At 39.9% G+C, this 27,812-nt stretch overlaps 1 protein-coding gene across 1 annotated transcript; it reads right to left on the bottom strand.

Annotated features, from left to right (window-relative positions):
* Window positions 1-1,086: 1,086 nt before the first annotated feature.
* LOC111332976 (xaa-Pro aminopeptidase 1-like) lies at window positions 1,087-27,812 on the bottom strand. The gene is made up of 26 exons (XM_088753775.1): window positions 27,689-27,812; window positions 27,508-27,569; window positions 25,207-25,323; window positions 25,043-25,106; window positions 24,310-24,414; window positions 23,730-23,770; window positions 17,519-17,570; window positions 17,091-17,113; window positions 16,678-16,801; window positions 16,456-16,551; window positions 15,652-15,733; window positions 15,098-15,233; window positions 13,283-13,330; window positions 13,050-13,139; window positions 6,972-7,022; window positions 6,327-6,388; window positions 5,921-5,998; window positions 5,187-5,258; window positions 4,499-4,559; window positions 3,950-4,019; window positions 3,731-3,835; window positions 3,565-3,639; window positions 3,255-3,331; window positions 2,728-2,775; window positions 2,239-2,289; window positions 1,087-1,582 (listed from the first exon to the last, which is right to left on the bottom strand). The coding sequence occupies exons 1-26, from the start codon at window positions 27,720-27,722 to the stop codon at window positions 1,364-1,366; spliced, it is 2,043 nt and encodes a 680-aa protein (XP_088609901.1). The 5' UTR covers window positions 27,723-27,812; the 3' UTR covers window positions 1,087-1,363.

Here is a 27,812-nt window from a genome sequence, read left to right as displayed (position 1 = left end):
TATCGATCGCTTCTTAGCATTACATTTCCGCTAATATCGTGTATTAGTCACGAAGAAACGAGTTGTTACCTTACTTATATTGTTATGGCTATTCACCAATGCAGGAACGTCGCTAATGGTGTGGAATCACAACTATTACAACGCCTTTGCTGATGCTGTACTAGCACTGTTCTTGGTTTTGACAACTGCTTCTGACTTGAAGATTTACTTGCGTCTTATACAACAAAATGGCCGTTTATGTCTATTAACCCCTTCAGAGACGTCCACTCGACATCACCGACAACGGACAAAATTCAGGTTCAGTGTAAATAGCTATAAACAAACCGTATACAACATGTTCTACGTGTACGCTGCTTTTATTCTCTGTTATCTCCAATTCTTTTGCGTGTTGATCACCATTCATATCAGAAGAGTGGCGGGACAAAACCCTCGAGATGTCTCGATTTGTCAGTATCACTGTAGTTTTCGTCAACTCTTCTCTTAACCCAGTTTTTACTATTGGACAAGTCGGTTTATCGGCGTTCACCAAAGTTTTCTGCTGTTCCAATGAATATAGAAGCTCTGAAACAAGGGCTATTAATATTTTTTTTCTAGTTATCCTTCTTCCTTTTTTTTTTTCGGATTGTAATTCGGCAGGATTGTAAAGCCGTGGAGTAAAAATGAGAGTGTTACTCTCCTATTGTAAAAGAGAGGTAAGGAAATTACATACAATACATACATACAAATACATACAACAACAATATTTGAAGTTACAGCCTCTGATTCCAGCTACACTCCGTTCCCACTATCAAGGTCAGGCCAACTCGGTTGTTGGAAAATAATAAAAAAATGTTAGGCTAAAGAATACATCTTTATTGAATGTAGCGGATACCACAAGTACGTTAAGATGCACGAGCTTTCGCGTTCTCCTCTCCTCTTGGTACACGTACAAAACAAAATGATTAAAACTGAATAAAAAGGCATTACTGTTTTTAAAACACTTTGAACTAGTCCATGCAGAACCGCTGATAAAGGATACCTTGTTCACCCTACACAAACGTTGACAAAATCTACGAAACTGTGGTAAAAATGAGTTCAGTTACTATGTTATATTATGTAGTTCAAAATTTTGTTTAGTCTCGTTTTCCTCTTGGCTCGGATTATGGAAATAGATCCGAGTTACACGAACATCCAAAACAAATTGGTTAAGAAGTTTTCAAGCCAAAACAAATTGAGCTACATCATTTGTATCATTGAAACTGACAACTTGGCTGAAATGATAAAATAAGACTTCCTATTACATGAAATGGCTATTCTAACGCTACCTGACTTTCGAAAATCTTCACTGCCTTGGAACAAGTATTCCGTCAGTTAACATGCCGTTTCACAGAAGGGAAAACAAGGAAATGAAAGGAAACGAGATCTTTATAACAGAGACGGCGAGCACCTGTGCACCATTTACTGCGCCACCACCACTTCCTTCCGTGGAGATTGGTTCAGTTTCTTGTAGCAACCATTTATAAACGTCCTCCTTTCCTTGGTCTTTTAACATTTTGCCAACCTTCTCCCGGCACTGTTTGTGGTAATTATTCAGCCAATTAATCTGCAATAAGAAGCAAATGAGTTAGTCACCGATGCCTTTGAGAAAGCTTCATTTCAATTCAATATTTCGATTCCGATTTTGACTGTTCGTAGTCTATTGTTCTCTCAAGAATCGGTACGGATGGGAGGAGATTTGGTCCATCGAGAGAGTAAGAGAGAGAAGAGAAGGGGGGGGGGGGGAGAGAGGGAGGGAGGGAGAGAGAAGAGGAGGATACTAAGCAAGTAGTGTAATCCAAAGCAGAAGAATAATCCCCTTGGGGTGAAAGGGTTTGACTTCTTTTTCAAGAATTTCATAATCATTTTCTCTTTCTCTCTCCTACGCGCTTCTGTTATAGTCAATTTTTTTCCTTTTTCCATGATTTTGAACGGTTGTCTATGTGAAGTAATCGAATGAGAAGTGTTGGAGGCAAACTAAGCCAAAAAAAAATGTCTCAAGTCCTTCAAAAGGAAATAATTCGTAAAGTTGGACGAGAAACCAAGTAGCGGGACCATTAATTCACGAACCAAATCTCTATAGGATAGGTGTCTCCCCCATATCGTGTTTCGCGACCTTTGTTTCTCAAAGTTTACTGCGTGACAACCCTAATCCAAGACTGAGAAGAAACTATTAACCGTGATTGATCGCTCATTGTACGTTGATCGACAAATATTAATTACCTCCTCGGGAGTCATAATGCTCAAGTCGATTAGTTTCTTCCAATACGGCACCTGTCGATCAAACATGTCATGTCAGCGCATTCATGTGCTCGGCCCTCTTTTTGTCTTGCGCCAAATTTAGGATCTATCAGGTGTGATCTGACATCGGTGTCCTAGCCGTTTGGTGCGTATGTCAACGACTGAAAAATACTTCATTTCAACATAACTTCCGTATTACATCAGCGTTATGCTTGCTCACCGCTGCCATTAAATTATATGTTAATCCCATCCCGCCGAACTGTTTCACTCATCCTCTATCATACTTTTCCCTCTCATTATGAATAAAAAAAACGTTGCAAGAGCCAAGAGAAGAAAGACACAAATGTCCTCAGCACTTTACGAAAAAACTCCAAGCTCGACAAAACCAAACCGTAGGGGAAAAAAATAAGAATTAAAAGTAGTATTTCATTACCCGTCTTGCAATTACAAAGTCGACATTATTGTACTCACAAAGGACACAGGTTCAAATTTCACGTATTTAACATCGTTGAAGGTGTTCTAAGAAAGATAGACAATGAATACCATCGATCAACACAGTGTCGTTACCTCACAAAAGGTATAGACATCTTCTACTTCCGAAGAATAGAACGGTGTGTCAACGAGCTATAGCGATTGCAAGAATCTTAGAAAGGTATTATCTGACCTAAGTATTTTGGAAATGGGTAAACCTATTTAATGGCTAAATAAAGAATGCAATAGTTATGTGACTCCACGCAAGGTAAGACCTTAAAAAAAGGTAAGAATTTCTTTTTGGTGTTAAAAAAACTCTCGCAGCCGTTGCCACACTGACAACCAAGGTAAAAAAAAAAAAAATTTTGTCAAAATTCGCATTTTTTTCGCAACCGTCGTTTGAGCTAATCATGCAAAACGTTCCCATTCTACATCAAGAGGTGTGTTTGGTATCGAGCTGAGATAATTGCTGTGAAGGATTCGTACGACAATTTTACTCTAGCTTTTTGCGTGACCAATCGCCTTACCTTGGTTTCAGCGTCTACAGCCATGATAACTGTTTCCAGTCGGATACCAAACTTTCCATCTTCATAATATCCTGGTTCTGAATAAAAAGGAGTCATCCAATATTTTCGTGTGGGAATATAAAATAACACAAGACTTTATTGCCAAGTAACTTATGTAAATCCCATGACCTATATGACTGCGATTCTCGCACGCACCCTTGAAATATATTCCCTCTGCTACGTTCTTTCTTTCTATCGCATACAGATAGGAGAACGATGCCGATGAAATTTTAACAAGTTCTGACTGCCGAGAAGATCACAATAAGCTTACCATCTGACTGGAACATTCCAGGAACGATAGGTTTTTCCCAAGGCTTTGGACAACCAACGGATATCTTCTGGGGTCCTACATTGTAGATCAGTAAATCAAAATAACGCTATTTTTCCTTTTTTTTTTTAATCAGATTAAGATACTCTCGCCATTTTTCCAGCCTCACCTTCATGTACGCTTAAAAACATTCCTATTCCGTGTCCGGTGCCGTGCCTGTAGTCCAGGCCATTTCTCCACAATTCTTTTCGGGCGACAACATCTAGAAATCGGCCTGTTGAGAACGTGGGATGATATTAATTGGCGTTCACAACCAAACAAGTAGCTTTCTACCTCCCAAACATTCTCTTGCACCTCCCTTATCAATTACGGGTGCTACAATACCAACCTTGAGTGGTTTCCGGAAAAATAGTCAACGCGAGGTCAATTTGACCCTTCAAGACACGTGTATAGGCATCCTGTGAATCGAGATCGTGTGGCACATTAAATTCACAGTCACCTAGTACCTTTTCCATGTAAAAAGAAAGATTTGGGCTCTACACCTTGTGGATCAATGACACCCTCGTTTAAATTTGTGTTCCTTAGTGTTTAAAATTAATAGAGTGCGATAATGAGTTTTAAACAAAAGTAATTGTTTTGGAGCACAAATTCCATTCAAACCTTTAACAATTTCTTTGATATAACTCTGTATCGATCATTTCAAATCGATAAGTTACCTGGATAGGAGGTTTTGTTGCTCAACAATCTTTCAACTCCAACAGACGGTTAAGTCGCCAGTTATATAGAGAAGTTTTCAAAGACAAGCTTGTAATTTTTTATCTACACTTCTAAAGGAACACTTGTCATAAAAATCTTGCATCTGTGAATGGATATTGTTCAACCCTTGCTCTTACAACGGCTATAGGTGAATACGCAGCTTAATCTAGCAAAACTATACCTTTTGATGAGCTGTAGGTGTTCCAAAGTGCACCGTACGAGTTGTATCCGTAGTTCCGTCTCTGCACGATTGTAATTAAAGTAGTAAAGTGTATATCGTTACAAATCAACAAAGGGGGGTAAGTTTCTATAGAAAAAATTGGTGCGCGTAAAAAGGTAATTTCGTTTTATCAACTGAGTTGATAATGTTAATTGGCCACCGTAAAAAGTTTAAAAATCGACGTTTCGAGTGATAGCCCTTTGAAAGACGGGGGCTAACGGTTGAAACGTCAGCTTCTAAACACTTTATGGTGGCCAATTTACATTATCAATTCACTTGATTAAACCAAATTACTATGTATCGTTACGCCTGTTGCATTATTATGGTAGCTCTCTACTGAAAGCCAGAAATAATTTGATCTCCAAGAGAGTGTAGACGACTGTTACCAAACTGAAGTAAGCATTCAAGAGAGTCAATAAACGTTGTCCGACTGTTGCTATTTCAGTTTTCATTATTTAAGCGGGCTTCGAACCGAGTGTTTTAAGATTCCATCTGCCTTTCGAGACAGTGAAAATAGATATAGGTCGTTATGATAGGAGATAACGTCTAGGAATGTTGAGAAAGGAATTGTTCCAACAGAAGTTGATCGTGCAAGAGGGGGGGGGGGGGGGGGTGCGAAGGACGCCTTAGAGGCACAGTTAACACTTACAAGAATTGTGATCCAGTGTCAACAAGGAAGGTGTTCTTATCTGTGATTTTCAAGTTTGTGCTCTCCTCCGGTCTATACAAAGCACATCAAACAAAGATTAACCAGAAGAAAATATTGAACAACCTTATTTACTTGATCATCCAAGACAATCCATTCCTACGGTGTAAAACGTTTTCAAGCCCTTGTTAATTCATGTAATAAACTTTGATCACGATATAATTACAATTGTCAGTCAAGAATTTGTTAACTCTGGTTTGTAACCTCAAGACTAAAAATAAAAGCAACGGCATAAAAAGTTCCTGTGGTGAGAAGAGTGAAAAAGACTTCAACGGAAAGCCCGACGAAAGTTCGTTACAGTTTTTTTTAAATGGAAGTATACCAGCTAATAAAGCCTCTGACCCTGTTTACGAAAAGAGAAAATCGCACGTGCAACAAAAAAAAAGCGTCCATTTTCTTTGTTAAAATGTTAGTTTTTTCCACTTTGCCCTTTGTATCTGGGCACAAAGTCCCATTAGAAAGCATGAAAAAGCGAATTACTAACGACTCGTCAGTGAAACTTACCAATCTCATGAAACGGGTAGGAAGGTTTTAGTTTCAGAAGAAAAAGTTTCCACAGCTGTTGTGTTGATCTTTTTTGTTTTTAGTAGTATTTTTGCAGTAATTTCTCAGGTCCTCGTATAAATCACAGATGCAGAAGGTCATATAAACCTCGCAGAACCCGTGCACCAACCTACCTGTAATGAATAATAGCTCCATTTGGACCAAACCCAGCGATGGTGTCAAAACTGTAGCCCTTATAGCCCTCCTGTGCGCTAATAACATCAATGATATAAAGATGTTAATTTGGAAAAATGAAAAAAAGTTATCGCAAATTAAATAGCAGACCAGTTGGTGCCGTATCTACCTCTATATTCATGTCTGTAACACGGACAGTGTCGAGATTATCCAAAATAGAAAAAAAAAAAAAGACAATGACAGCAGAACTTGGGAAGGATAAAAAATCTCTAACGTGTACTACCGATAGTTGTTTTAGTGAGCCGGCCATCTTGAGGCCATGCTCTTGTTATGTTAAGTTCTTCGGTGTTGTTACCGTGACTGATCGACAGTACCACAATAGTTACAAAACCACGGAGTAATCACCTTTTAAATTCTTCCAGTTTAGCCACCGATGACAATTCTGTAATATCGTTACCTTTAGCCACCTACCGAAAAAGACACGGAAGCAGTTTTCCACATCATAACTGTTCGATTAAGGCAATTTATAACAGCCCTGATTAGGGTGGTTTACGTTTCTATATTTCTGTAAGGGAGGTTTGAACCCGCTCCCCCACTGAAATTTTATTTTCCATTTTTATTCTAACAAGATTACCTCTGTTCAGTGCTTGACTTGGGTCTAATAGATAAAATACTTTTTAAAAATAAAGGAAAATACAAATTTGATCACGATAATGGATGATGATAGAACAGAAAAGGAAGGCAATGATAGATAGAACAGAAAAGGAAGGCAAACGCAACAATATCCCATGCCATGTGACACGCACAACAAAAGGAAGATTATATGATCAGGAGTCTGCAAGTGGAACGATACGTAGTAGATTAACAAAATATTACTAACCATCATCTACCATGATAACCAGAGATCCAGCAACTCTCTTAAAACAAACTTTTTCCTGGAGATTCATTAAATCGTTCCTAACCTCACCAGGTCCATACCCTTCCTCAAAGCTGTTAACTTGATGTTTATTGGTATTCACAAGTGAGTATGCTTACTTCACACTTACTTACCTCATTCTTTAACCAATAGAAAAACTCTACAATAGCAACGCTGTCCTTAAGCTGTAGAAGAGGAAAGGTATATGTCTCTGTTAACTTCGCCACAAATAACCAGTATTTTCATTCAAGCCAAGAACAAAAACAGAACAATAAATAGCGCGATTTGCTAAACGGTAGTTGCGTGAGGGATTAGACAGAAGGATAGGGAATACTTGAAGAAGACTGAGCTGGGAGAAGTAAGAGAATTAAGTGCCACTCCTGCTACGAGCGGTCCTCTCGACTTCTCCTACTAAAAAAAAAAAAAATTTCCTTAATTTTTTTCCTATGAAAAGGGTTTGGGACACATGGTTAAAAAATAGTTTGTTTCTTTTCCAATTCTCTTTTTTTGCCTCGCCACGAGCGAAAATTGACTTTTGGCTAGACCATCTGTGTAGCCATCGAAAGTGTAAATTTCACAGCTTTTGTCGAGTGCGCTGCGACTGTAATAGTGTACTTCACGGAATTCTCTCTTGCTTCAAGTTACAAGCTATAATCAGTCAGTTCACAGACAAAATATAGAGACTTCACTTAAAATCCTATTCATATCAGCGTGATCAGAAGAGACCCTTCCCTTCGACCTTAATTTGTATATCAAAAATTAACAGATTTAAAAGAAAGAATTCTCAAAATGCAGGCGTAAATCGGGCTAAAAAAAACATATCGGAGGATCGTTTATACACCAATGCGGTCACCGATTGCCTCAAACCTGCGGGTATCTCTCTAGCTTTAATCCACCATCATCTTGAAAACAACGCAAATCAATATCTTTACTTAATCACGCATGTGTCGAACCTCATTTGCATAATTCTAAAAAATTACCAAGATATGTCTTTGACCGTTCAAACTTCGTTTGTTTATCTTCTACGTAAAGTATTTTAGGTTTTCATAACAGTTGGATAGAAAATAAACCGCGAGTTATCCTAAAACGTTGCATAAACATAATCAGTCGTAACGCTTGCATGACTTATAGTAAACAAAGGCGATCGGAAGGCGCTTCCTCGATAATTTTCCTTGAACCAGGTCATGAGCCACGTACAGAGAGGAGAAGATCAATATTAAAGAATCCAATTTGGCTTTCTGGTCATTGCAAACATACTGTGTAGCTTAAAAGGACACACAAACAAGTTAAAATACATATACGCTGCGTTGTTATTTACGAAACATTCTTCTGTAAGAATTTTTGCAGTTTCTACCGAGGTTTAGCACACGGAATGCAATCAACAGGCCCTCCTTTCTGAACATTTGCTGCCATCACAAGAAATTTTATGTTGTTACAGTCCTCAACGTTCTTGTGCGGCAAACTTAACCTTTTCCTGCGACTATCAAAACCAGCCAGGCAAATATTGCGTTGCGTGATTGTGCTAATTAATTCGCGTGTCCTGTGATTCAAATGTGAATAAATAAGTATAAAGTCGAGGTATATGAGTATAAGTGACAGGTCCCTTAGCTTCTGTTTCCACTAACTATCCCCACTACGAATGTAACTTATCTCCGTATATAAAATACATGAAAACTAGATAATGTAACGATCGAAAGTCATGACATGGAATCAAGTACAGAGTTAGAGATAACCTTCCTAAATTTCTTGGAAACATGTGCATTCACGGTTACCATGTCACTCAGTTTCTTGAGTAATGTGGCCTTCAAATCTCTGCCTTCGAAAGAAATGTCAAAAATAGCACTCATTTTCCTCAGCGTGGTGACTTTAAACCTCCCTAACGTGTCATTTGTAATATGTTCGCAAATATTGTGTCCATCATATAGTGCTGGATGAGCAAGTCCGATTTCGGAAATAACATCCACTACATCCTTTTTCCTTGCTTCGTGTTCGAGGTAACCGCTTTCTTCTTCGATGAAACTTCCGTCGTCGTCGTCGTCGTCGTCGTCGTCGTGGTCATCATTGTCGTTTGCATCCTGCTCTGGATCTTTCGGGACTGTGGCTTTTCTTCGTTTCAAAGCAGAAAACCTCGAGAAAAAGCTTCGAACCTGGCTCTTCGTTAGCCATTCATTTCTGGTGAATTTTCAAGTATCATCTGCCTCTCTCGCCCTTCTCATTTTTGCTGCAACGTGCGTGGGATCGGCTTTTCTACCTGTTCTTCCACCGGTTTGAAAACTACTTGATATATACCCTTTCACTTTCTCGGTAAATCGTGTTCCACTGCCTTTCGGTTTCTGAAGGGCCCAGCCCATCTCACACACTTTAGTCACTTCAACTTCGCCCGTCACTTCGGGTTTTGTTATCTTTGATTCAAGAGTTAGGGAGAAAAATTTCATTGTCCAGTCACGTCTAAGGCCATCGAAAAGGTTCTCTGATGCTTCTCTCTTGCTGTGCTCCCCAAGGTGTACATGATCTTGGAGTTTTTCTGAAGAAGTGAACTCATATTTAGCAGTATCTTTGTCCTTTTCCTCTTAATTATCGCTAAAACTATGATTGCGATTCTGTTTTATGACCCGCGGAGCTGTGGTGAAGAAACCATAATTCTCAACTTCTCTGAATACAACGGGGCCTTGCTTCTCAAGAATGAACTCCGGCTGAGCATGGTATTAATTTGCCCTTGCCAACTTCATAGGCTTTTGAGACACGAAGATCATCCCTTTCATTGGCAAAATTGTGGAAAAAGCTGAAATTATTGATGTACTTAATTTTGACTTTCTTTCTATCACTATCCGGCAATTTCGCAAAGAGCAGCTGACAATCCCTCCTCTTGTCTCACTTTTAATACCTCGTGCATGTCAGCTACCGTCAAAATGTTATGGCCTTCACTGCAAATAACTATGAATTGCCTCTTTCATTGGATTGATGATGCAATCCCAAACAACCTTGCGAGATCGTCGAAACCTTGAGAATAAGAACCTTGAGAATAAGAACCTTGAGAATAAGAACCTTGAGAATAAGAAAAGGAAGTATCTCGGTTAGAATAACTGATCCATCAATACCTGTCATACTAATACAGAAGTTGCTAGGTAGGCTTTGTGCATGCTGCTGCGTCTATTACCATACCACATTCTGCTCACCATGAAAATGTTAGTATGAAAATTATACTGTAAAAGATTCTAAAGAAAAGGAAACAAAAGGAAAACTCCGCAGTAAATGAATACCTACTCAGTTGAATTCTCCCAGGATGTCCTTTGAGAAAGCAAGCATACATTCCCTACACGTACTGTACTTCTAGCAATAGCATGTGAACTATAGCGGTTTCAATTAAAATGTGTCTTAATCCGCCTTAAAGCAGAGGGGTCGGCGGTATGCGACGTTTTAAGGGTGGAGAGGATAATTACGTTCCTGCGGTGTATCATCAAAAGATTTTGATCAACAGTGTTTGAATTGGCTTTGAAATATCAGTTACTATAATGGACAGAAACAGCAACAAAGTTTTAACTTAAAAGTTCTAAAGTTGATTAAACTAAGAATTCGCATGTTTTGGCGTTGTAATAAAAAAAGCATTCTCACCTTACCTCATCACCTTGATTCCAGTGCGTGAACCAACGTTAGAGGCAGCTGCAATTAGATTGTTGCTGTGGTAACAGTCTGCGCCATCTGATCGCAAAAATAGCCTGTTTACGGTAGACTTGATCTGTTTGATGTTACCGAGGTTTTCCAGAATTGCGTAAACCGCTTACCAGTCTTGGGCACAGCTTTCAAAAAGATAAACATATGACATAATCTTAAGGCCGTTTTCCTCTGCATTCCTCATAATAACTGAACTGACATGCCAGTTTATTCCTCTCTTTCCGAACCATTCAGACTGCTTTTCACTGTATTTCAGATGGTTGAATTTCATGGCCCGGTCCACGACGATGAGGGAGGTATTTGTTTGGGGGGACGTGAGCAAATTCTGTTTTGCTCTCTCTTGATTCTTTGTCCTGACTATATGCGCCATCCACCGAAGAATCGCCTCTCTGGTTTCGCCATAGTCGTGTTTCACGTCTTCTTTCTTCTTTATGCCGTCAAAAGTTATCATGGGAGATTGAATTTCAATTTGGATTGCCTTAATCACGGATTTCAAACTTTCGCAACCATCACAGCTAGCTTAATGTTCATGGGATCAACTTCCTTGAAACTCGGAGTTTTAGGGATCACTTATAGAAAATGAATACGATAGTCAGGGCAAGGACTGCCATCTTGACAGTGCATCCCATACTTTTTCTTCAGGTATCGCCTGGCATCCTTCAGATTCTTCCGAACGTCTTCGGAGACGATTCTATCTCTGTCCGCTGGTGCGGCTAGGCCCTCACGAATCATGTTTTGGTAAAATAATAACCTTCACACCATAGAAATTGAAAATATATCACTCACGTGATCCCACTGGAACTATCATTCCAAAAACTTCGAAAACATCTCTAACCAATCTGGCTTTGCATACTCGGCCTCCTTTCACTACCTCACATTTTCCTTTGTGCTCTGTATGTTGACAAGTACTTTTACCACATTTCCAGTGTTTTCCCATAGCGTTCCAATGTTTAGAGCACACAAAGGTCCGTTTTATTTTTTCCATTTCGAGGCCAAAATGACTGGAAAGAAGCAAAATTAACTTGTACTCGAGGACTTCGCTGGATAGAGGGTAGTACTCCAAATGACTTGATACGTCATCCTGGCATTTCAGGAGAGATATCGGGACTGAAACTCTTAAACACCCACAGCCACTACAACCTTTGCTTTACACGAAACACGTAGACATATTTGTGCGACAAATTTCTCAAAACATATAAATAACTGAAGAATCTATCCTCTCCGCTTAACGAACACGTGGGTAGCAGACTTAGCTAAAGAGAAGGGGCTGGATCGAAGCATGCCGAAACCTTCACCCCCTCAAAAAAATTACTTTACTTCAGTCCATTTATAACTTTCGGTTCTAATTCGTTACATCAACTACTTTTAGTTACAAGTTAAGATAAGACATTGATTTACATTAATTTCAAGACAATGGTGGATGAAAGGTAGAGAGATACCCCCAGGTTTGAGGCAATCGGTGACCTCATTGGTGTATAAACTATCCTCCGATATGTTTTTTTAGCCCGATTTACGCCTGCATTTTGAAAATTCTTTCTTTTAAATCTGTTAATTTTTGACATACAAATAAAGGTCGAAGGGAAGGGTCTCTTCTGATCACGCTGGTATGAATAGGATTTCAAATGAAGTTTCTATATTTTGTCTGTGAACTGATTGAATATAGCTTGTAACTTGAAGCAAGAGAGAATTCTGTTAAGTACACTATTACAGTCGCAGCGCGCTCGACCAAAGCTGTGAAATTTACACTTTCGATCGTTGTCTGCACGAGTGGTCTAGCCAAAGGTCAATTTTCGCTCGTGGCGAGCCAAAAAAAGAAAATTGGAAAACAACCAAACTGTTTTTCAAATAGGTGTCTTAAACCCTTTGCATAGGAAAAAATTAAAGAAAATATTTTTGGGGCGGGAAGTCGAGAGGACCGCTCTTAGCGAGAGTGGCACTTAGGTCATCAAAGTAGGAAAAGTGAAAAATAAGCCAATCAAAGGCTGATAGGTTCGATCTTCGTCGGTCCACGACTTTGGTTTTCGTTTCGCAAGGGAGAGGCGAGGGCTCATTTCCCGAGCAGCAGTTGATTATTGAGCCTGGAGCCCAGGGCTCACTGGAAAAATGGAGATAGCGTGGAAAATTGTAAAAGTAGGAACAAATGGGAGATGCAACAGAAGCTCCCTTAAATGTATAATAAGACGTTCTTTTTTATCTCTCATAAATTTTTTCTAAAGGTGATATCTTTCATAGTTCTACCGTTGGAACCCTGTTATGTTTCAACCATAAAACATGGACGTCAAAAAGTGAATTGTGGTTGGAAGTATCTCCAGAGACAGTTTGCGTTAGACTTGTAGACTTGCAGTGACAGTTCTCTCTCTCTCAATGTAGCTCTAACTCAGGGAAGTCATTTCTGGGACTTGTAATCGTACTCAAGCCGGAAAATAGCCACCACTGCGAGGTGGTGGGTTGTTTCTTCTGAACGCTGCCTCCGGAGTTAGAATTGAAGGATAGAAATTATCGTTAAAAATGTTATAAACGGAAAACAACGTCAGACTTACGTAAGCGTTCTTCATTCCTTTGATTTCTACGGAGTTTTTGATCGACTTTGGCAATGCTATGGGTGAGTCCTTCAACAGTACCTTGTCTTCCTATCATTTGAAGTAAAAAATAAAGAACTTCTAAGAATATTGTTGAATTGATGTCCACAAAGACAGTTGAGTGGTAGTATACCGATAAACTGTTTACGTCCAAAATCCCTACATCCTTTTAAGCCGCAAAGTTTATTACCTACCTGACCTATTGCGTGCATGGCAGAGTAAGGGCTAGCATACTTGCTCAACTGGTGACGAAAAAAGACAAAAAAAAAATGTAATAGCATCGTTAAAACACCACACGTTAAGCTATGGTTGATAGTCCTTATCTGAGAGCTCAGAAACTGGGTGACACTCGGGCAACCGCTTTCTGGTGTACCCGCCATTAGAACTCAAAGCGAAAACTTACAACCAGTTCCTCGTAACCTTCTTGAAGGCAGTGCAACGCTAGCCACTACACTGGATAAGTTTCCATTCAGTAAAGAAGTATTGGCAGACAGAATTACGATCGCCAGGATAGCGACTATCGTGATAGATAGTGCATTTAGAAAGTGCATGTGTACCGGTCAGTAACTATGTGGAACTCATTGCCGACTGCTATCACTGATTGTAATAACCTAGCAATGTTTAGGAGGAAATTGACGATTATCTTTTCCGATTATATTTTTCAAATAGTTAATTAAGACTGAGCGCCCTTTTATCGCAGATAATATGTAATATTCATTTGTAAATTAGGATTGATAGCTAGTTTTCCTATTGTAGACAGTAACCTATGCATTTGTGTAAATTAGGACTGAAAAGCCTTGTCGGAGCCCTAATAAAGATCATTTCATTTATATTTCGCACAGGGGTAAAAAAATCAAGAAAAGAAATGGTCAAAATCAATCACAACTCGATTAAAACCTTCACCGTCCAGTGCTATACAATCTGGGTATCAAGCAATTCGGCGTAGTATCCAGGGCTCGAAATTGCGACCGATACGGTCGCCAATGCGACTAAAACTTTTAACTTGGCGACTAAAAGTTCGAGTTTAGTCGCCACTTTGGCGAGCAAACTAACTTCCTCTGATAAATAAAAGATTGTAGATGAGAAAAATTTCTTAAGTCTCGTTTCTGCTTTTCTGCCGAAGGAAATGCAAATTAAGTCTGTTTACCTTTAAGCTAAAACTTGAAATGGCTTTCAAATTGCGTCTTCCGAGACGACATTCAAGATCGAGTATTTCGGTCTACCCCACAATCGCAGCCACAATCCACGAGAAGCCGAACAACAACGCCAATTGAATAAGGCTTTAATCTGATTTCTGTTCTTCTACTATCTGGCGACTGCATTTTTGCACTTGGCGACCATTTTTTCTCTGATAGTCGCCAAAAGGCGACTTGGAATTTTTTTAAATTTCGAGCCCTGGTATCGGCGTTTTGCTCGGGACTTGGAGGGAAGAACAGCGAACAGCTAAAGTATTTTTTTTAACCGAAATCCAGTGTCGGAGCATCGGGACTGCGTGTGTGACACGTGACAATGCATCCTTTTGTTTTCTGCCTCGTTCTTCAAAGCATGCCGACAAGGTGGACCTCAATGGCTCTGTATTCTGTAGTTGCTCCCATTTTTACCACAAAATCGAGAGATTAAAATAGTAAAAGGCTACGCCACATTGGTGATATAAACAGCTGTCTTAGGTCAATGAAATGTTACTCTGAAATCAGAGTACATGAACTGCTCGTCAATAACACAGAACTCATCGCTGATACGTCTCATTGCAGCGTCAGTGACGTGTGCATCATTTTAAAAGACATTGGGAAAGCGGTTATGATCTATTGAACAAAAAAAATTATGAGCTTAGGGTTTCTGCCGTCGTCGAGGGTTTTGCCCCCATCAACTAACTTACGTAGAAATCTAGAGTGAATAAGCTAATTGTTTAATCAGTCTCTAGTTAAAAAAATAGAACAATGCTTTTCCATAACACAACCAAGTACTGTGAAGAGTAAAACCCAGAAGAAATAACGACCGCCTTAACTTACCCATATTTTTGCGTTGGCTTTAGTTGCTTCTGCTTTAATGTCAGCAATCAGAACGGATGTGTTATAAGGACGTAACTCAACTTTGTCTAAATGTTCTCTAACGTCCTTGGTTAACTTGGAGTCTTCAACATAAACTCTGTACAAGAAAAAACACTCGTTTCACTTGGCAACGTTTTGTAACACTTCGCTAAGATACTGTTGACAAGAATAAACCAGAGAAATCCTGATAAGAAAGCTAAAATGGGTTCCAGTGTATTTTGATACGAAGAATTTCATCGATCAACGACGCTTTTTGCGGAGAAGACGATAAGGAGAAGCCAAATTCTCCAGGACTTATAGGTACTTTTATCTTAAGTAACCAACAATCTCTCCATAACCTTTCAGGGAATCAATTTCCTTCCCCACGTTTCACTAATTCTAGGACATATTTGTTTAAATTGCTTGTGGGTAAAGCTCTATGAAGAACCTACATGTAAACTTCAGAAATTGCACAATACTTTACGACAACAGTTGCAGTCGAATGTTCAATTGATATTTTCCAGCCTCGGACTTACTTGACTTTGTCCTTGGTGACGATGACGAACGCGAAGAAGAAAGGGTTAGATGGAACATCTTTTCCTCTTAGGTTCAACAACCCTAATAACATCAAATTACCTCATATCAAAACCCGGCATTTCGTGTACAAATTTCTCTGAGACCCTTCGCTGCCATCTTACATATTCGTAGACTTTCAAATACACATATCAAATTTCAGCTGATGTTCGAGACTAAGGTTCTGCTTCAAGTTTGTGCTATAAACACGAAGGCGGTTGCAAACCGATTTGGATATAAATTCCGAATCCTATTACCCACAACAACGAGCACGTGAATGGTCTCAAAACAATTTCAGTGAGACACGAAAGTAATATTCTTGTTGCACCTAAATAACAGGGGCCCATCAAATTGCGCTCAAAACTGCAATCCTGAGTTTGAAATGTACTAAAGGACAAAATAGATGAAAAGGCCTAGAACGCCTTAAACAAGAGAGGGTCCCCAAACACACACTTTCAAATACGTGTAGTTGGATACACGTGATGTACACCAAAAACGCGTTTTCTTGGTATACAGTGACAGATTGTCTGTTGCCACTCCACCGATATCGGATACAAAATTCAAATTTATTTATACAGGCGGACTAAAACAAGCCTCAGTTGGCTTCATCCCCAGACTTTTAAGGTCTGTCTACCAGTTAGGGACTAAAAAATCACTAGAGCACATAAGCGCTGTATCTTACGAATTCCTCACAAGGAGCCTTTGATTTCTGTTAACTTCACTACAGCTACGTCTTGAAAATCCAATACCAAAGGCAAGTCACTTACAAGCCACTTCATCAAGTTTGTACACAATGAACGCCGTCGCATCATTTGAGGTCAGTTCATTTTGAAGATCTGTTATTTTGTCATCCCACGACTTCCCTGGAACAAATTACACAGAAATATTACAAAGATAAGAGAGGAAAGGTGGAGGAAAAGACCGAAGGAAACGAAGAAAGTCGACATCGCACTATGCTCGCTATTTATGAAATATAAAGTATTCTCAACCTGTGTACTCCATTTCCAAGACGAATATTGTAGCGTTGCTCAGAGGTGGTCTACCCTCTGTCCATATTTCGTCAACCAGATTCTTGGAAACAGCCGTCAATGTTATAGTGGACTTTTCAAGCTCCTATAAGATTGAACGGCGAAAGCTATATGAGACCATGACAGGTCATTTTCATTGCGAATCCGATATCAAAAGTTCCGAATCCAAACATTTGATGCGTGCTAAACTCTCAAAGGTTTCGGTCTTACTGATAAATGTCATCAAATGCACTAAAAAAGACTGTGCAAGGGAGGTGATCCTGACTGTATGTTGCCGGGACATATCATTTACGTGAACGATGCGTAAACTATTCGTAATCTTCGACAAAAGTGTATGGGTTATTTCCCTAAAGGTATCTCTTATTTCTACCTACCTTTTTCATGGTCTCGAACTTATCTGTACAAACCAGAATGTTTAAAACAATATTAGCAATATCATTCGTATCAGCTGTATCTACTGTGTAACTTACTCCAGTTATCCTGAATTCTTAACCGGTGGGATACCCCCATGACCAGCCACGTCCCAATTCCAAGCTTACGGAGAGCTCAGTTCGATTACGTGGCCTTGAAAATAGACCGAAGTAATGTCACCAACCGATTGCAAAACGAGGATATGGCTGGGAGCCAATAAGAACCCGAACGAGGCGCCTGGAGCGTGCATAGGAGCGAGTGACTATAAGGAAATAAGTTTGCTCTTTCTATGTTATTGGTTGAGGGAAAAACAATATAATGGAATTCCGTATTACTTTGAATACCTCCATTTAAAAATGCTCTTAATGTTCCATTACTTTTCACAACTCACCGATGGAGAAAAGATTGGCGTCTACTCCAACTTTATCATCGGCTTTAAGTTCCTAAAAATTAATACCAGACAACAGGAACGTTTGGAGATATCTATTCTGGATATAATTAAGTTTCAAGAAAGTCATGGATTCTCAAGACATGTATCTCGTTATGATACCTCCCTTAAAAGCTCAAAGATACGCTTGTAAATTCCAAAAAGCAACGTATTGGACCGGACCGTGGGTGAACCCTTCTTAATAGTATTGTTAACATTTGGTTCTATTGGCATAAGAGGGTAATAAAATCTAGAGGTAGCCTTTCTCTTAATTGTTTTTTTCTTTTTCTGCAGTTCAACGAAAAGATAATTTTAAGAAATGTGGCATCTGAGAAAGCAAATTTTGGGGGCTGGTAAATTTCTCACCAAACCCTTCCTTTAACAGAGAAGAGAATGAGTGCATATGTTAATTGAAGGCATGATTGTAAACAAAGGTACACACTGGATTCGTATACACTAGAGTGAATAATGAAAATCCACGTTCACTTCATTGGTGAAAAGATGGCTCGGATATAACAAATGCCATAGACCATCCCTTCTTATTTTGATTCTTGATAGAGCGATAGCCTTCTGTGAGAACTTTGGTAAAAGACGTTAGTTGTAGAGATAAATCTCACCATCCAATTTTCTAATAGCGATCAGTCACAAACAACAGGGCACTGAGAATATTGAAAAACATGTAATCGAGTGATAATGGCGCCATCCCCAAAATTTTCGACATACAAGAATGGTAGAGTCTCAGGCATCTAGTAAAATATGGACTGGACTGGATTAGTAAAACATGGATTAGTAAAACATGGATTAGTAAAACATGGATTAGTAAAACATGGATTAGTAAAACATGGATTAGTGAAACATGGATTGGTAAAATGAAGGCTAAATAGGGCGAGTTACATTTTGTCTTACTTTTAGTAGTATTTTATCTCACTTTTTTACTCTTACTTTTCAACCAAATTATTTCGCACAAAATAGACAGTTTCATTTCAGTACTGATGTTGCCTTTGCCCACCCGCAGGTGGTTTCAGTCGAAAACAACATTCCTTTGCCATTGTTTTATTTGCGGGGAAAGTGACAGTTGTGAAATAAACTGTGCTGACAAAAAAACCGCACGCGACTAAAACGTGACGCTTGAGAAAACTGTACACGACTAAAACGTGACCCTGGACGGCCCAGAGTAACCGTTTCCTTCTTTGATTTCCTTCGCTAAGATTATGCAGTGCAAGGAGTATTCTAAAATTTGACTAAACCTTACCTTTGCTGCTCTGAATCTTACATTTCTTAGAGGTCAGAAAGCTTTCTCACGCGTTTGCGGCCAATGGTCCCCTGAGAAACCACAATGGACTCGTGTATAATTTCTTGGTACTTCACCATTTTTTCGGCTTGTGAATACGCAGCGTTTTACTATCTTCCGGCGTGTTCCATGCGTTTTCGGAATGCCTCGGCATATCCCAGCTACTAGTTAGCTATAGTTCCTGCATATTACCCCTTATTCATGCGGATTGCTATGGGTTTGAGGGTAAATGGCGAAATACAAGATCTTTTGAGATTCCGGGACATATGAATCGTCTTGCAAAAACCTGATTAAAAACTGATCTCTTTTTTTATTCCCGGCTTACTGAATTGTAAGTTATTGCATGACGTTAATCAAATCTGCCTTTCTTACAAGTTAAACTACAATGGATATAAGTCTATAGAAGTGAAAGCCATAATAAAAAAAACAATAACGACGATGCCGTCCGGCCACCTTAATGAAGCTGTTTGTCTTCAACTACAAAGATTTTGTAGTTGATTTTCCAGTTTGGCGTTAAGTCAAAAACTGCATAACCGTAACTTCCACACTTCTTAAAGGGACACAGTCACGAGTTGACATGCGCAGTAGCATACACTCTCTCCGAGACTTGTCGCGCTCGACCGCCATTATGGAAATATCGGTGAGTTGAAGAATTCTGCATATATTTTGCATTTAAATCAAGTTTATCCAAAGTAAATGCTCACGAAAGCGAATTTCTTTACTGAGGAACCTTCGGTGATCTTTTGTAAATGTAAAAGTGCTTGTACGACGAAGCGCAAAGAAAATAGTTCTCGTGGGTGCCCGTGCAAAGGGAGAAACGTGCTGTGGTGTAAATGAATGTAAATGTGGAACAAGCAATAAACCTTGCTGAAACAGGATATGCATATAAAGTTGAATACATGCATATAAAGATCTATACATTCACTTCTTTTGTGGCTTGAATGTCCAAAATGCGTACGAAATAATTTGTGTATTCCCTTTCTTCAGCCGGATTCGAACGAGCAGTCGTCATCTGCCTATATTTACGAAGGCCGTAGAGTTCGCCCGAGGCTAACCTGTATTCCAATTATAATGTGTAGTAGAATAAACATCTGCCTTGCAAATGCTACAAATGTCTGTGGCAGGTCTGAGGCATTCGATATAAACAGCGGCGTAAAACAAGGATGTGTGCTAGCCCCAACTCTCTTCAACATCTTCCTTTCAGTTCTACTGAATCATGCTTTCAAATCCTCTGAAGAAGGCATCCTGATACGATCTCGTCCTGATGGTAAACTCTTCAACCCTGCACGCCTTAGAGCCAAGACCAAAGTGCACAAGGTAGCCATCCGTGACCTTCTCTTTGCCGATGATGTTACCCTCGTTGCTCACAGCGCTGAAAAACTCCAACTCCTCCTCAATCAGTTTTCTGACGCATGTGAGGCCTTCAGACTTACAATCAGCCTAAAGAAGACGAAAGTCATGTGCCAGGACAATGCAGCCACGCCTGCCGTATCGATCAAAGATTACACCTTGGAAGTCGTCACACAGTTTACCTATCTCGGCTCCACCACCTCAAACAACAACTGCCTTGAAGTGGAGATTGGAAAGAGAATTGGCAAGGCTGCAACCAACATGGCTAAGCTGTCTGCCCGTGTCTGGGAGAACAAGAAGCTAATTACCCAAACTAAAGTTGCTGTTTATCGTGCCTGCATCGTGAGCACCTTATTGTTTGGTAGCGAGTCTTGGACTACCTACGCTAGTCAGGAGAAGCGCTTGAACATCTTCCATATGAGATGTCTTCGTCGCATCCTCTCCGTCTCATGGACAGATAATGTCTCTAACAATGAGGTACTTGCAAGAGCCAATATACCCTCGATGTTCACCCTGCTAAGACAGCGCAGATTGAGGTGGCTCGGTCATGTGTACCGAATGGAGGATGGGCGAATCCCTAAAGATCTGCTGTATGGCGAGTTGGAATCCGGTCCGAGGCCTATTGGCAGACCTAAGCTGCGTTTCAAGGACGTATGCAAGAGCGATATGCTCGCCACTGGCCTGCCAACAGATAACTGGGAGCTACATGCTGCCGATCGGAGTGATTAGAGGTCTGTGTGCAGTCTGGCACTCCAGGCGAGAGAGGAAAGGCTGAAAGCTGAAGCCGATGATAGAACAGCTAAGAGAAGAGCAGCAATGAACAAAGCAACGTGTGTTCCAGTGGCATGTGTCTTCGTGTGCAGTGGATGCGGCCGTGTCTGCCGTTCTAGAAGTGGGCTTTTCAGCCCCGAGAGAAAGTGTTTGTCGCAATTGCGCTAGTCATGGACATAGTCCGACGACTGCCTACCTACCTAGAATAAACATTTGCCTTGCAAATGCTACAAATTTCTGTGATATCTGGCATTATTTTATTTCCCTATCAGTAAAATCGCTGTAACTGAAAGACTCATAACCTGCATCAAATTTTTCCTGCAGCCACAACTTAAATGTCTTTTCTTCCACTTAAATACGCTTATGGTTTCTCAGTCACGCTTTCTTGTATTCCCCTCTGTCTTCAACCTTTTTCCACCTTGAGTTAATGCGTTTACCGCCATGTCCGGATCCTCCGCTAGACGCCATTTTGAAGTTTTGAGTGCAACTTGAAAAAGTCAGGATGACTTTTTCAAGTTTCGATCAGTTACGCGAGCATGCGCAGACCGTGAGCGTGTCCCCTTAAAGTTCGGACCACCTCAATGAATCTTTTCAAAACATAACCAGTAATATTTTAGTCTTCTACAATCGTTTCATATGGTCGACCAAATCAGTCGAATGCAAAATATTTAGATGAGGCCGTTCGGCCACCTCACTAACGCAACTAAAGCCTGGTTCTTAAAGGTTGCCATCTCGACCGAGAATACAAACGCCACAAACGCCCGCTCCACCGAAATTAACATTCCTTTCCCAATCCTAGCCAATCACATTGTACTTTCCAAATTATGGAAAGTGGACCTTGACCGCAAGGTAAACTGATATTTTCTCAGTCTGCATGAAAAAGTGTGAAAGCTTTCTGACCTCTAATAAATGTAAGATTCAGAGCAGCAAAAGTAAGCTTTTGTCAAATTTTAGAATACTCCGTGCACTGCATAATCTTAGCGAAGGAAATCAAAGAAGGAAACGGTTACTCTGGGCCGTCTAGGGTCACGTTTTAGTCGTGTACGGTTACTCAAGCGTCACGTTTTAGTCGCGTGTGGTTTTTTGTCAGCACAGTTTATTTCTAGCCTGAGTTCAGCCGCTGTTTATCCTAAACTCTATCTGAGCAACAGTGCACGATTTCTTGTGTGAGAGTGTACGCCGATTTGAGTACGCGCTGTGATTGGCCCATTCTTACGTGCCATCTGATTGGTCATATATCTCGGATCCAGGTCTACTCGAGTATCATGATGTTTGTTTTAAGTCATTTCACGTGTTTCTCACCTCTCACCTCTCAACTAGCTAGACCTCGAGTAGAGATAGTTTTTTATTGATGACTGTTCTCTTATATATGGAAATAATTTGTGTTTTGTGTTCTCGGAAGGACTTTCACCACACTGAAAGATATCTTATCGACGGAAAAGCTAAATTCGATGTAAAATGTGAGTTGGAAAGCCTCTCGATTGCTTACGGACAGAGAAAGTTTATTTGCAAGTCTTGTCGTCAACTATTGATAAAACGAAGATCAGTCATAGATCAACAAGCAAAAGCAGAATCAGAAATACACGCTCTATGTGGCAAACCAGATAATGAAGCTCTTCAAGGTACACGTAAGAGGGCTGCATGTAGCGATGCCAACGAGTTAACGCCGAAGAAGAGCCGCATCGAAGTTAACAATGTTTTAGCGACTTAACGCCGAACCAAGCTCGTCGGTCAATTACAACGCCTGATTTTAACAGCTACTCATCGATTCAGAGTGCAAAAGATTCTCAAAATAGGCCCAATCTAACAAAGCTCTCCGTAAACACTAATTAATGTAACAATTCACGTAACATTCCAGAGCAAATCTAAATTAGATTTTTGCAAAATCTTGACATTCCTTCGTGCACTAGCCTTAGTTCAGCCACCGTTTATTCCAAACTCTCTTATCAAAGACTTCCCGTATCCTGTACGAAGGTTAACGAACATATTAATTTGCACTAAAAAACCTTATTGCCTCCTTTTGCTCCGGCAAAAGACTCTCGATTTCAAAGTACCATTTGACTTCAGAAAACGCTTTTTGCCATAGCTCTTGCTTGAATTCAGCACCCGACGAGTTGGACGTTATGTTGAATTTGACATGAAACATTAAACTAGAACCTTTGGCCAATTAGGAGTAGCGTTAGAACTACCAATCACCAACGGTCACAAAATCCTATGCAGGGGGTCTTTACACAAGCTTTTGTGCACAGATGCGCAGATGGTTATTACAGGTAATATAATTGGATGTACGCAGGCTATTTCACAAATGTCACTTTCCACGCAAATAAAACAATGGTAAAGGAATGTTGTTTTCGATTGAAACTGTCTATTTTGCGCGAAATAATTTGGTTGAAAAGTAAGAGTAAAAAGGTAAGATAAAATACTACTAAAAGTAAGATAAAATGTAACTCGCCCTATTTAGCGTTCATTTTACCAATCCATGTTTTACTAATCCATGTTTTCTACTCCATGTTTTACTAATCCATGCTTTACTAATCCATGTTTTACTAATCCATGTTTTACTACTCCATGTTTTACTAATCCATGTTTTACTAATCCATGTTTTACTAATCCATGTCTTACTAATACATGTTTTACTAATCCATGTTCTACTAATCCATGTTTTACTAATCCATGTTTTACTAATCCATGTTTTACTAATCCAGTCCATGTTTCACTAATCCAGTCCAGTCCATATTTTACTAGGTGCCAGAATCACATTACCTTAGCTAGCCATTCTTCTTGTGACGGCGTGCCTGGCATACCTGGAATAAACATCGATATTCCTTTCATAAATCAAATGCATATCATATGAAAAAATAAGCTTGTTCCCGCACAGTTCTAAACTAAGGACTAGTACTTTCGGGTAACGAGTTCGTACAAAATGTCTTTATTTATACACTTTCACCAGAGTGTGGTGAGGGTCGCACAGCAGAGCGAGGCTCCAAATTAAGTGCGCCCAATATCCCCCCCATCCCACCCCAGGGGAGGACATCCATCACACAGTAATCTCGTGTGTGGGAAATTAACGTCTCCTACCCCAACCCTGCAGGAGACGGGACCTCCATTTATTCGTCGCTATCCGAGAAGACTAGAATATCTAACCATTTCTTGATGTTATAGAAAGGTAGCAAATTCTTTAAGATTTTAAGACCCTGAGTGTTGATCCGGCCGGGGCTCGAACCCTCGACCTCCCGCACAACAGTCCAGCGCTCTATCCATTGAGCTAACCGGGAGGCTATATATATTTGTTCGGCTATATATATTTGTTATGTCTATGCATTAAGGACTAAAGACAGCCTACCGTCTTTCATTAAGGTCCAATTGTCGTCCATCTGCATACCAGCTTGATTGAAATACCGACCATCAGTCCACATTCCAGCTTTGTTCATTGTTACCACTGCATCACCTACGAGTGACATATGATAGAATTAAGAGACAGAGACTATCATTTGCCTCGCTCTCAACATGAGGCAACGTAACTCAGTCAGTGGTATTACCCAACAAGCCAAGGATGCCCGGGACCGAATACCGTCGATGAGTGAATTTTTTCCACGTTCTTTTCTGCAACTTATTGTAGGCAGCTCAGCTGCAAGCATCATGTCTTTACTTGTATACCATCCGCTGGCCAAAAGAATTATTTATTACTTTTAAGTGTGATCAAAGATAGACTTTTAAAAACACTCCGATTTATTTGCGGTTCGTAATTACTTCTTAGATGGAAAAGTAATATATTTCTAGACATAGCCTGTACGTTTTGGAGCCGAAAATTAATATATTTTAGTAACAACCAAAGACAAATTATATCACTATTTTCTGAAGCACCTCAGCGGGCAGAAATCTTTAATCCTCTGATCGGCTAAAGGCGCACTCGAAACTGGTCCAACTTTTCTTTTAATACGGTCCACGGTCCGGATTTTTTTTTCGCGCCACTAGTGCCAAAGCAGGGATAGGAAACACGATATTTACTAGAGATTATAAACTGAGCCAGTTTATTATCTCTTGATCCTATATAATGGTGCGTTACTAGTACTTGCCGGCAGAGCCTGTGAACCCGGATATGTATGGACGTCGTTCAAAGTGACCAGCAACATATTCACTCTGAAATAAATAAAGGAGAGAACATGTGTTGCACTACCTGTGTCTGCAAAAGGTGACGTAGTCACAACACAGGCGTAAAGTTACAAGTTAAATCACTCACCATGTGTTGGTCAACAGAGGGGATAATGTACGCCTGTATGCCCTCAGCCCTCATCTTCTCTCGCAGCTGCTTCAGACGCTCAGTTGTATTCACTTTGGGCAGAGCTGGGGACGAAGCCTGAAATTGAAAGATAGTCGCAAGGTAAAGCTGCGTTAGTGGATAAATACAGTCGTGTTTTGTATTTTCAGTTAAGCGTTGAAAGAAAGAAACTCAGAAACAACCTTGTATTTATCTCGTGTTTACCAAACACGCTTTTCATTCTTGTCAGAGTTAGATAAAGAATAACCAAGATTTTCTCTCGAAGTCTTCCCCTTGGGCGTTAAGCAATGCTCCCATTCAAACTTGAAAAAAACGGGGCGGGGGGGGGGGGACACAGGGAGAGCGTTGCATGAGGGAACGGCAGCTAAGGTAACAAGAGATCATTCCACACTACTGACAATAAATAAAAAAATGTCGGGCTGCGCTCTAACCCCCGATGAAGAAGGGGTGGTAATATGAAGTATTCCCGTCATCCACTATGTATTCGAATGATTCTCTTCGCTTATCATCAGGAAGAAAGAGCCCTTTTCCTTATAAGGATAAATTATTGAAGATCAAAAGTTAATGAAGGCATGTTACACTTAGCTTATTAATTAAGACTGATAAGCGAAGTTACGGAAACTGTCGTTTGAACACCGCCAACGCTAGAAAGAGTTCACAGTTTTTTTTACATATTTTGCGAGGAACAAATTGCCAAGGTGACCTTCGCAGTTTCCAAATTTTGGCTGTGCATAAAACTAATACATTCCAATCAAAACTTTGCTGAAGGGCCGATACGTTAATCACAAACCTATCTTGCTCTTTGGAGCTAATTAGTAGGCAAGAAAGAATCGTACTTTCGCTGCCTTCGGGCTTTTTCTTTTTAATTTTGTTCTTCAGTCCCAGAAAAATACCATAACAAATGGTGCGCTAGCTTTACTAGCGAAAGTGTCAGCTTATAGATCACATATTTCCCGTTTGTAATTTTACTCAGACACTAAATGCGTCCTCCACAATGTGACAGTCACATTAAAAAGAAAAAAAAAGAAAAACAGAAAGGAACACGCAAAATGTTGGCAATTTTTAAACTGGGGTCGCACTTATCTTCCGCTACCTGTTGACAGATTTAAAAATTGCCAACCGGCCTTAGCAGTCACCGTATATTACAAAACAGATGTATGTTGCAAGTGATTGAAGATCAAATGACCTGTCTATCTGTGTTGTTTTTGTTTGCCCCTCTTTGCATTCTTTACAGTTCTATTTACATCGTGAAACAATTTCTTAGTTGTTATGTTTGTTTTTTTGCTAAAGGCCTCACAATGGTCGCGACCAGCAACTGCTCTGCTGCTGTCAAAATGTGACTCGACGAACAAAAGAGAGGCATGAGTTCATTTTAATATATTGCATGAATTTACAAAGGACAGAAACACGAACCTCATAAATAACCTTTGGGCTCCCTATTTCTATTCAAGCGATACTAATGCTAACCAAAGCCTCAAGGCGCACGCATGAAAGAAAGTAACAAATATCTTATCAACTAGTTTTAGTTCTTTCTGAAACCTCCCCTTCACTAAAAAGATTGTGACACCTTAACCATACCTTCATTGCCACAGTATTGTTTCGATGTAGAACCCAGCACGGCCGGCGTGCAAAGGAAAGAGATGAGTAGGGAATAATCAGTACGATCGCGACGCACAAACGTTAGGATCTCAACGTTTGCGCGTAGAGCTCGCATTTGAATATCTCTACTTTCTTTATCCCCTTTCCGGCCTTGAAAGTCCGCGTAGGTTACACAGGAATCGCAAATATTCACTCGAATCACATCATGATTCAATCCGTTAAAATGCCTCAAGGCTCGAAAATATTACAACATATGACTCTAAAGATCTAAGTGAAGTTCGATTGCATTTTGATCAGACTTTTAACGTCTGGAAAAAAAAAACACCCGAGCGGAAATTATTGCCACTATAATTGTTCTAACACTGAATGGCTGAGAAGTGAGGGGAGCGGAGTTATAAGCGAAGAAAAAAGATCCGCCTAAAATACTTTTAGTTATTGACGAGCGAAGGTTTCTTCTGTCCATGTGAAACTCATATATCAAAAACTGAAAATATACGATCAAACACTCAACGCGCCATACATGCTTGGCTATTTTCGCAGCGAGTAGCCACCCATAAGTTAATTTTTTTCAGGCTTGAAAGACTCACCTTGTCTTTCTCAGAGACAGTCGCTAATTGCTGCATTCTTATTGCAAATTAAATACAGTTAAGTAGTGTCACTCACCCTTCGGTTCCTGACATGTTCTGATACTCTGCAACGTCCAAGGAAGGCGAAGGACAGAATCACTGTAAACAACAAAATACATTATTCTCTTTTCACTATTTGTGCTAATATGCAACGAGACTTGTAAGAGTTATTTCTGCCTTGAAATGTCATTAGATGTCGAAATTTTTAGTTCACTCACCAAAAGCCAAGCAAAAGAGCCTCGGAGAATCCATTGCAGCTTTAGTGCGGGTTGGATCTGGAAAGAAAAAGAGACGACGCGTATGCTAATCCATATGAAATTTAAGTCCCCGAGAAATTAGATA

Source organism: Stylophora pistillata, chromosome 3, assembly GCF_964205215.1.
Source record: "Stylophora pistillata chromosome 3, jaStyPist1.2, whole genome shotgun sequence".
NCBI lineage: Eukaryota > Metazoa > Cnidaria > Anthozoa > Scleractinia > Pocilloporidae > Stylophora > Stylophora pistillata.
This window is presented reverse-complemented; position numbering and strand designations above follow the sequence as displayed.